The sequence below is a fragment of the Myotis brandtii genome, unplaced genomic scaffold, assembly GCF_000412655.1.
Source record: "Myotis brandtii unplaced genomic scaffold, ASM41265v1 scaffold680, whole genome shotgun sequence".
Taxonomy (NCBI): Eukaryota; Metazoa; Chordata; class Mammalia; order Chiroptera; family Vespertilionidae; genus Myotis; species Myotis brandtii.
In genome coordinates, this window is record NW_005370658.1 from 562,026 (window position 1) to 573,141 (window position 11,116).

The 11,116-nt window shown below is 53.9% G+C and overlaps 1 protein-coding gene across 1 annotated transcript in view; it reads right to left on the reverse strand.

Moving 5' to 3' along the window:
- The window catches only part of CACNA1A (calcium channel, voltage-dependent, P/Q type, alpha 1A subunit), a 232,481-nt gene that overhangs the window by 59,718 nt on the left and 161,647 nt on the right, over window positions 1-11,116 (reverse strand). Inside the window, exons 25-29 of the mRNA XM_014529428.1 lie at window positions 10,605-10,769; window positions 9,791-9,996; window positions 4,535-4,941; window positions 2,028-2,127; window positions 41-201 (exon numbers count right to left, since the gene is read on the reverse strand). Coding sequence (XP_014384914.1) covers window positions 41-201; window positions 2,028-2,127; window positions 4,535-4,941; window positions 9,791-9,996; window positions 10,605-10,769 — 1,039 coding nt within the window. The remainder of the gene's footprint in view (window positions 1-40; window positions 202-2,027; window positions 2,128-4,534; window positions 4,942-9,790; window positions 9,997-10,604; window positions 10,770-11,116) is intronic.

The window sequence follows — 11,116 nt, forward strand, 5'->3', positions numbered from 1 at the left end:
GCCAGCCCCCAAGGGGACGCCTCGGAGAGCGGAGACCTACCGACAGTCTTTCTCGAACTCCTTGGACTCATCGGTGCAGTGGAAGAACTTGCCCTTGAACAGCTGCACGGCCACCACGGCAAAGATGAACATGAACAGCATGTAGACGATAAGGATGTTGAAGACGTTCTTGAGAGAATTCACCACGCAGTCAAACACGGCCTGAGGGGCGGGGTGGAGAGAGGGTGTGAGGGGCTGGGGCCTGCCTCACCTCCGCCTCCAGCGGCCCACGACCCCAGAGTATTGCCATTACTCCCATTTTACAGACCAGGACGCGAGCCAAGCGAAGGCCACGCAGTTCTGAGAAGGACCCAATCCCGTTTCTATGCACCTACAACGCCCCACCTCAACTCCTGGAACAGCTCCTCTGAGCCCCTCCGAGTTACATGCTCGGCCTTCAGGGCAAGGGGCAAGGTCCTCAATGGAGAGATAATTTCCTGTCACTTTTGTGTCCCTGCCTCAGGCCGCTCCCTGTCCTCATCAGCTGCAGTTCTGGATCGGGAGAGAGGACTTGCTGTGCCCCAGAGACTCTGCCCTGAGCACGGTGAAACCCTCCATCAACCCCTGGAGAAGGTGGGGGTCCTGGTCTGGGGTGGCCCCCACCCGCTCTGCTTCCTATCACATTGGGTCCTAACGGTGAGTGGGCACCACGGATGGCCGGATCGGCTGGAATGACAGGCTGGTGTGGCCAGCTCTCCCCCGGGGGAGACGGGGCATGGCTTTCACGGGGGCTGTGACTCAGAAAATGGCAGAGAACTGGTGAACCGAATGCTGCTGGGATTCCCCGCATCTGTGCAAGCGCACGTTCACATTCCAAGGGCAGCCACGTGTCATCCCTGGTAACATTCCTCAACTTAGTGGCATTCGTATCAGAATCGATGAGGGGCACCCCCTGGAGATATCAAACATCCCCGAGGAGCCCAGCACTAAGGACCACTGAATTGCGTGGTCACACAGTTACTCCCGCTCCCATTCTCCTTCAGTCTTTGCGGGGGAAGGAGAGAGTCTTCCTTAGTTGCTGCTATGTTAGCTCCTAACGTTGCTACTTTTCCTTTTAACCAAGAAAGAGCAGCATCCGCGTTCAAAGCCTTTGTCAGACAACAGTGTTCGGCTGGATTTTCACAGCAGCATCTGAAGTTGGTTGAACAGATACTTAGTGTTACCTTCGGTTAACAGTGGGTTCTGGTTTTCCAATGTGAGAAACTGGACATAGGACGTCCTTGCAAAATAAATCCACGTGAGTAAAAGACAAAGTGACTGGACTTACACATGAAGAGACAACGCCCTCCCTCAGGTGGAGCCTACATTGCAAAGATGTGCTCAAGTGACGAGGTTTCGTTTCTTTTCTTCATTTTGGACGATAAGCTTTCGGGGAATGCTGGGTCATGAGATTTTGGAACAGGATATATTGGAGCCCAGGAAAGGTCGGCGATAAGTCAAAGGTTATGAGGGACCATACCCCGTTTTATCCACAGGACGCCTTCACGTGAATTAGAAAAAGGGAGCCCTGGCCGGTTTGGCTCAGTGGGTAGAGCGTCGGCCTTTGGACTGAAGGGTCCCTGGTTTGATTCCGGCCAAGGGCACATGCCCGGGTTGTGGGCTCGATCCCCAGTAGGGGGCATGCAGGAGGCAGCCGATCAATGATTTCTCTCATCACTGATGTTTCTCTCTCTCTTTCCCTCTCCCTTCCTCTCTGAAATCAATAAAAATATATTAAAAAAAAAGAAAAAAAAAAGAAAAGAAAAAAAAGGATTCCGACCCTCCCACAGGGAGATGTTTCATCTAATGGAAAATTGTCATGATACTGTTCATGGATTGTGTTAGATCAACCACTTTACTGCCACCTGCTGGAAAGCGGTGGTAATAAAAATATCCATATATAACGGCCCTGTTATCAGCATCCCCTTCAATGTCGCATCCTTGGGCAGTGTGCACCCTGCCCACCTGCACAGGCAACGCTGCCAGGCCTCCCGCACGCCCCGTCTCACCTTGAGCTTTGGCAACCGCTTGATGGTTTTAAGAGGTCGTAGCACCCGGAGGACGCGGAGGGATTTGATTGTGTTGATGTCCTTTCCTTTGCTGTTGCCACTGTGGAGGGATGTGAGGGTGAGGAGAAGGGAACAGAGGGGGCGGAGGTCAGGCTGGGTGGTGGGTGGCCCGCAGCTCCACACAAGCCCACCCTGGAGCCCGGGCTGAGCCTGGCACAGCCCTGCCCCTGCTGGGGAGGAGTGGCCCAGCTCCCTGCTGGGCGGGGCTGGAGAGCCCCTGAGCAGATGGCCTTTTGTGGTTCTGGGTCAGGCTTGTTGAAGTCCCCTCACCATCTGCCCGGGCCTGAGCAGCTGCCTGCGGTGGCCTCAGACCCCGCACAGGGGAGCCGGCTGCCCTGGGTTCTCTTTGGAGGTGGCCTTGGCAAGCTCTCAGAAAATAAGATTTTTTTCACCCCTCCAACAGGATTTAGGAAATGCTTAAGGCGGCCCTCAAACCAACACCCCTACCCCCAATATTCCCTGAGTCCGGGGTTTGGTCCACTGGGTGTGAGCCTTAGCAGCGTAGACTCTGGGGACGCCATGACACCCTTAGCCAACCAGGACTCGGGCCCCCAAGGAGGACACTGGGTGCGGCCACCAGAGGCTTGTGAATGGTACACACCACCCACCCAGTCGCCCAAGCCAGAAACCTGCGAGTCACGTCCAACTTCCTGTCCTCCATCCCCACCCGCAGTGGGCCGCCCTCCTACAAATCTCCACCATCTGTCCCCAGCCACCGGCTTAGGTTGGACCCCCATTACCCATCTCCCAACCCCCCCACTCCCTGTCTCTCTCTTCTGCCATCCTTTCTGCACTCAGTGGTCAAAGCCAATGACCACCTCCCTCTCCTGCTCAGAATCCCCCTGGAGCATCTGAATTCCGAGAAGTGTGGCGTTCAAGGCTCTTTGAAATCTCGTCCAACTCACCTTAACCTTTGCATCCCCCATGCTGCACTTCCCACCCCCTGCCACACGCTTGCCTCTGTCAGCTTTTGCACATGCTGTTCCCGCTGCTGGGAATGCCCTCCCTGCACATCTCCAGCCACAGGACCACGAAGCCCTGAAGGTCAGGGTCAACCCCCCGCCCCGCCCCCCGTCTCCCGGCTGCCTCTGGGTTCTGCCAGACCCCAGTGCTGTTTCAGAACCATCTTTCTGTCTTTGCTTTTGGCTTTAGACGAACATTTCTCAAAGGCTTAAGCTGCGATTTATTCTTCTCTGTGTTCATTTCCCCTGTAGTCTTGTTTTTTTGTCTCAGCGCCCAGCATACATCTGGCCTGTGGTTTCGGGACACATGTGGATTCAGATCAGAGTTCTTTGGGACGGGGTGTCAGTCTCCTAGCAACCATCTTCCTATCAGAGCTTTCCCACAGACCCCACCACGGGGTGTCTGAGTATCCAGGTGCAAGAGCGTCATTCTTCACACCATTTGCGTTTTTAGAGCTCCCTCTCTCCTTTTTCAGGGAATAAAGAGAACTGGACATCTCTTATGCCCCAGGATTCAGCAGCCTGAACATGTGTTTCTCTCTCTCTCTCTTTTAAAATTTTTTTTTTTATTGATTTTACAGAGAAGAAGCGAGAGGGAGAGAGAGACAGACACATCAATGATGAGAGAGAATCACTGATCGGCTGCCTCCTGCACGCCCCCTACTGGGGATCGAGCCCCGCCACCTGGGCATGTGTCCTTGACGGAATCAAACCAGTGACCTCCTGGTTCATGGGTCCACACTCAACCACTGAGCCACATCGGCCGGACCATGTGTTTTCTCTCTTAAACCAAAGTCACCATTATTGCCTCAAGGCTGTGCCCCATAGTATGTGAATGGTTGACATGGGGGACATGCTTCCTGGAGTGCATCTGCTCATCTGAAAGCAACTCCATGCCCCCTGTGCGGGCCCCTCTTCCAGGAGACACCCCGCCCCCGGGTGAGGCTGAGAAGCCATCCTGTGACTGAGGCGCTGAGTGGCGTGTCCCTGGCAGCTGGGCTCCGGGGCAGGCTGATCCAGGCGTTCTTACAGAGAACGCCCCGGTTTTGGAACCACTTTGCTGGACGTGTAGACACACCTGGGGGGAGGGGCTTTCTCCTCTCAGAGCCCAAGTCCAGCTGTTTGGCCTGCTCCTCCTTCTCACCGGGGAGGTGGACACTCTCAGTCCTCGGGTAACTACCACCCAGGCCAAAGGCCGTATCGCAACCAGACCCCGGGAGGTCCCCCCACCCCTCCTGTTCTCCACCCAGAACTGAGCCAACGGTGGTCATGGTGGGAGGCAGCGGCCAAGACCCCTCAGGGCTCCTCCTCTCCGGGGAGCAGGCTGAGGGGGTCTCTGGTCACTGCAAGCGACAGGACAGCAGCACGGACACAGGCCGTGGAAACAGGCCCAGAACCAACACGGCTGCACCAGAGCATGGAGAACGAGAGGCAGACGAGAGAGAGAGAGAGAGAGAGAGAGAGAGAGAGAGAGAGAGACTTTACCGTGTACTGCTCCTGGTGAGGTGGCGTCGGAGGGAGAGACAGATCGTAAGCGGCCTCAGAAGAGAGAACACAGAACACGCACATACACGCACACACACCTGAGAACCCCCTGCCCCGCCCGAGCACCGGAGGGCAGCCTCAGGCCCGCGGCTCCGGCCGATGTCCATCCTTCCATCAGGGAGCCCCCCGTGCGGCCCCCTGCACTCGGCAGGCCCCTGGCACTGCCCAAGGACACCAAGAAGCCAAATTTCCAAGTAGCAGGGCAGCCAGGCAGTCATCGATGACCAAAGGCGAGTCTGCCACCGAAGGTCACTGCCAAGAGCTGGAGAAACAGCCTTTCTCCAGAGGTGCTGGCGCCGGGAGGCCTCGGAATGCCGTCGAGGTCCCGCGCTTTGGAGTTGGGGGTCCTGGGTTTAGATCCCAGCTCTGCTGTCATTAGCATCCTCGTCTGTAAAACAGGCATCGGGGACCCTGGTGCTCAGCGGGCAGGAGCTACGCTCGCGGCTTTATCCACTACGTCACGGGGTGACATGAAAGGCAACTCCGAGTCCTCTGAGAAAACTCGGGCCTGGAGTTGAGCCCCTGGCCTCCTGCAGCCCTCCCTCCAGGACTGCAGAGCCGGCTGAGAAAAACTCAGCCGCCAGCAGAACGGGGGCGGGGGGGGACACCCCACTGGCAAGCAGAGCCTCTAGAGCAGCGGTTCTCAACCTGTGGGTCGCAAACAATGAAAATACATCCTGCATATCAGATATTTACGTTACGATTCATAACAGCAGCAAAATTACAGTTATGAAGTAGCAACGAAAATAATTTTATGGTTGGGGGTCACCACAACATGAGGAACTGTATTAAAGGGTCTCGGCATTAGGAAGGTTGAGAACCACTGCTCTAGAGAATGTTCCACCCATAACCCCTTAGGAAGTGAGTGCTATTAAAAAAAAAAAAAGGCTTAAATGCCTACAAATGCTCCCATTGGGTTTCTTCTCCCCCCACCCTGTCCCATGAGCTCAGTGGTTCTCAAACCTTAAAGTATCTAGGAATTGCTGCGCACACGGAAGTGTGTAGACCAGGGGTGGGCAAACTTTATGACTCGAGGGCCACAATGGGTTCTTAAACTGGACCGGAGGGCCGGAACAAAAGCATGGATGGAGTGTTTGTGTGAACTAATATAAATTCAAAGTAAACATCATTACATAAAAGGGTACGGTCTTTTTTTTTTTTTTAGTTTTATTCATTTCAAACGGGCCGGATCCGGCCCGCGGGCCGTAGTTTGCCCACGGCTGGGGTAGACTCTCCTTTATAGATTAGGAAGGAGTCATTCGTTGGCAGTGACTTTTACTAAACATGCTGACTGTACGTGTAACATGCGACTCGTCTAAATGTCTCTGCATCTCCCTGCAGGAAGATGATACCTTTATGCCCGTTTTTCAGATGAGGAAGCTGAGGCCCAGGGAGGGAGAGTGACTTGCCCCAGGTCATCTAGGTGGGGAGCAGCAGACTGAGATTTAAACCCAGGTGTGTACCTCCTGCACTCTAATCTTCTTTCTGTTTCATCACACGCAAGAAAAAAAATAACGCCTTCAAGGGGGAGGGGGCCTGTTTTATCTTGCACTCTAATCTTTCTGTTTCATCACACGCAAGAAAAAAATAACGCCTTCAAGGGGGAGGGGGCCTGTTTTGAGAATGGGGATTAAAAAAGTGGCAGTCTGAGGGCTCCTTCTTTGGTTTCCTGGCAGTTCAGCCCCTCGGCATGCAGGAGCGGCTTGATCAAGGCGCTCCACCAGCTGTGCCGGGCTGCCCTGAGGGAGGAGTGGCAGCACCAGATGGACTCTTGGCAGTGAGGGCAGGATCGTGATCTGCCAGCTGCTGAGAAATGTCAGTTGCCCGCCTCGATGCATGGGCACGGAGCATGATGTTAGGCGTGATGGCTCATGAGATGGTGCGTTAATGTGGTCACATGGACATGGCACACGGTCAGTGGATGGAGCAGGATGCACACACAGGTATTTGGGCAAGGTGCAGGAGGGTGGAGCCTGTCAGGAGAGCTTCGACACATCCCTTGGAGGACCACAGGGATCGTTTTCATATTGCGACGGGGCCACAGTCACAGCCCCGCAGCAGAATCCTTGCTTCCACCCCAAAAGGCCAGAACAGCAAGATTCCTTTCCACAAGGAAGGGAACAGCCTCGTGCCTCTTCCCCTGGATTTCTGGGGCCAGTCGGGGCCTCCGGGAACCCAGGCTGGCTGGGCTACCAACGGACCGTGCCAGCTTCGGAAAGCCCTCGCGATCGGGGTTGGGAGCCGGGCAGCACCCCTGAATCTGACCGTGAAACTCGATTCGTGATCTTGCGAGATTCATTTCCTTCCGGGTCTCAGTTCCCTCATCTACGAAATGGGAGCACGAAGAGCTTCCCACAGGGGGTGGTTATGAAGGTGACATAAATGGAGGCTGTTTAGTATCATTATTACCAAGTCAAGATTCTGGATTTTATGGGGGAACTGAGGCACAAAGAGGCTAATGGACTTGAACATCTAGAGAGAAATCAGACATTTGCAGGAACCTTTTTCTAAAACAATAAGGTTAATCTAATACTTGCGGTGGGGGTGGGGGGGAGGCGGGTCTCAGCCTTGTCTCTGAGGAGAGGAGGAGAGAGGCACACGGGACTAAGAAAGCAAGTTAAAGGGCCAGAAAGAAAAGAAGCAAAGGACCCTGGGGCTGGGTACTCGGGCTGAGGGCCTCAGAGCAGACTCTACTCCCGCCAAAAGGACATCTATCTGGTAAGAAGAAAGACAGTAAACTAAGTCCTCGTAGAGCAAGAGACCTTCTTGGGCAAGAAATGTCAGAAACCTGCAGCCAGCGGGAGGATTCTAAAGCTTTTCTGGGGTGAAAAGGAGCAGCTTGAGGGCTCCTTCGCTAGCTTTTGGGCAACCTGGCCCCGCGGGCATGCAGGAGTGGCTTGATCAAGGTGCTTGGACAGCTGTGCCGGGCCTGCAGCCCTGATGTGGAGGAGCGGCAGCACCAGATGGATTCCTGGCCGTGAGGTGGGAGGGCGTGTCTGGGTCGGGGTCTCAGGGTCTAGCTCTCCCGTCCCTACGCCCGTCGTGAACAGGCACTTCCGTAACTGTCAGCCCTCCCAATACCTCATGAGAGTCCCTGGCATTTGTCAGGATTCCCCAGGCAAAATCTTGCACCCCCCAGTTCTTGTGATAGCGACGAGCCCCCCGAGGCTCACAGGATGGCCTCGGGTCTCTGTCCGGACCCTTTCCTTGCAGAGGGATTAAAAAAAAAATTAAGTAGGTATTTTCAAGGACATAAGCTAGCAGGTTGACTCTACAAATATGTTGCCAATGTCTGCAGGCTCATTTAGAATGCCTTCGTATGACTACATTGGGAAAGAAAACGCAAACAATAAAAAAAACCCCGCTCGCTGTGGCAGATTCCTTTGCAGCACAAAGAATCATCCGCTGATTGATTTTTGGTGGAAAAATAACTTGGTTTCTGCAGATGAGGCTGGCTTAGAGGGGGGCCTCTTTCTGAGTCCAGGAGCCCAGAAACAGCTTATTGCAAACTTCAGTCCGTCATGGCACAAGCTCTGTGGCCGGAAGGTTTGTTTCTAGGCCTTTTGAAGGCCTCCCCTTCCCCAAACTGTGAGGGTCAAGTTCAGGGACAGAGGTGGACACATCAGGGAGGAAGTGCCAGAGTCCGTTGAACAGACATCACTTCTGCTATGCCACACCCAGAGGTGGCCACGGAGGGCAAACCCACTACCCAGGGCACAGCTGGCAGCCCAGGGCTGTGTGTGAACTTCACCAGCGGTCAGGGAGGAAGTGCCAGGGTGAGTTGAACAGACATCACTTCTGCTATGCCACACCCAGAGGTGGCCACGGAGGGCAAACCCACTACCCAGGGCACAGCTGGCAGCCCAGGGCTGTGTGTGAACAGATGGGTGTGACTGACAGGGCCTCCCCCTTCCTGCCCCCAAATGGACCCTGGAGCTGCTGGGCAGCGGACATGCTGGAGGGCTTGAGGAGGGGGGACGGGTGCCCACCTGAGCGGCCCGCCCTGTCATGAAGACCACTTCCCCGTCAGGACAAGGAGGGGGCGGGGTCTCCTGAGGCCGGAGCACATGGTGGAGAGTCTGCCTTCTCCAGGCCACACGCAGGCTGGGTAGGTGGTGGGCTCCCATCCCCCAAAGATATGGGCCAGGGTGGGGGGAGGGAAAGAGAGGAAGAGACAGAGGAAGAGAGACGGGGTGGGGGGAGGAGGGATGGAGGGAGGAGGGGGGAGAGAGAGATTGAGAGAGTAATAAACAGAGAGAAAAGATAGAAAATGGAAGGAATGGAGGAAGAATGGAAGGAAAGGAGTACAAAGAAGAGAGAGAGAGAGAGAGAGAGAGAGAGAGAGAGAGAGAGAGAGAGAAAGAAACAGAGAGGAGAGAGGAAGCAAGAAGAGGAAGCAAGAGAGGGAGCCAGAGAGAGAAAAAGGAGGAGGAGAAAGAAGAAGAAAGAGAGAAACAGGAGCAAGGGAGGGAAGGGGATTTGAGAAGGATTCACTCCAGGTTGAGGGCAGTCAAATGTTTGGCTCTTCAGAATTTAAACGTTTTCAGGGCCCACCAAGGTGCCTGCCTGACCCTCATAGGAGCCACTCGAATAGCTGATGGAGGGAGGGAGGGTGTATTTCATCACACTCTCACATAGCCTGTGTATTACCTTTAAAAATGCCCCCTTTGATGGGAAACAAATTGTATCTGATTTGTATTAATTTCCGTTTGAATCCTTTGCCCATTTATCTATCAAGGGCCAGTGTTTCTTATTGATTTGCAATTGCTTTTTGTATATTAAGGCCATCGACGTGTCTAATTTGTGCTAATTCTCCCATTTGCCGTGCATTTTACTTTTTCATCATCATCATCATCACCACCACCACCATCATTATTATCATTACCTACAGAACACCTTAACAGTGTGGCCAAACTTCTTGATTTTTAAAATAATCTCCTCCATTGCTCTAATACTCAAAGAATTACTTAAAAAAGAGGGAAGAAGAGAAGGAGGGAGGTGAGGAGGGAGAGAAAGAAAGAGGAAAGAAAGGAACAAGTGCAGAAATGAAGAGCAGAGATAGGAAGATGAGGAGAAAGTAGAAGACAAAGAAAAAAGGGGATGGAAGGAAAAAAAAAGGAACAAGTGTGGAAATAAAGAGCAGAGATAGGAAGATGAGGAGAAAGTAGGAGATAAAGAAAAAAGGGGATGGGAGGCCTGGCCAGAGTCAGAAGCGTAATCCGCCTCCTGACCCTTGCGGTACACCCACCGCAGCTCAGGAGCCTCGGACACCGTGTGACCGTCCTCATTCCCCGGGGAGACCCGAGAGCGGGCACTGCAGTCCTTAGATCGGCCATGGCCCTCACGACAAACCACGCCCTCAGTCTGTTCAGGGCGCCATTCGAGACCCCCCTGTAGATGTGCTGGGAAGGGAGCCAGAAGGCAGGGCGCAGAGGCAGCCCCCAATTGGTGGTCCCTGTGGGGGAGGCAGGTCCCCGAGCCGCGCCTGCTGGGCACGATCCGCTGTGAGGGGCACAGACAGGGACCCCAAGAAGATTCGCTTCTGGATGAGGGGCTGGTCAGGCCTTTTCACCCCGACCCCTACGCCTACAACCTGAGGACTGTGCTGCTAAGACCGCCACCAGGGCCCTAGGACAGTGATGGCGAACCTATGACACGCGTGTCAGAGGTGACACGCGAATTCATTTTTTGGGTTGATTTTTCTTTGTTAAATGGCATTTAAATATATAAAATAAATATCAAAAATATACATCTTTGTTTTACTATGGTTGCAAATATCAAAAAATTTCTATATCTTGATTTTTAAAATAATCTCCTCCATTGCTCTAATACTCAAAGAATTACTTAAAAAAGAGGGAAGAAGAGAAGGAGGGAGGTGAGGAGGGAGAGAAAGAAAGAGGAAAGAAAGGAACAAGTGCAGAAATGAAGAGCAGAGATAGGAAGATGAGGAGAAAGTAGAAGACAAAGAAAAAAGGGGATGGGAGGCCTGGCCAGAGTCAGAAGCCCTCACGGTACACCCACCGCAGCTCAGGGGCTTCGGACACCGTGTGACCGTCCTCATTCCCCGGGAAGACCCGGGAGCGGGCACTGCAGTCCTTAGATCGGCCATGGGCCTCACGACAAACCAAGCCCTCAGTCTGTTCAGGGCGCCATTCGAGAGACCCCCCCAGATGTGCTGGGAAGGGAGCCAGAAGGCAGGGCGCAGAGGCAGCCCCCAATTGGTGGTCCCTGTGGGGGAGGCAGGTCCCCGAGCCGCGCCTGCTGGGCACGATCCGCTGTGAGGGGCACAGACAGGGACCCCAAGAAGATTCGCTTCTGGATGAGGGGCTGGTCAGGCCTTTTCACCCCGACCCCTACGCCTACAACCTGAGGACTGTGCTGCTAAGACCGCCACCAGGGCCCTAGGACAGTGATGGCGAACCTATGACACGCGTGTCAGAGGTGACACGCGAATTCATTTTTTGGGTTGATTTTTCTTTGTTAAATGGCATTTAAATATATAAAATAAATATCAAAAATATA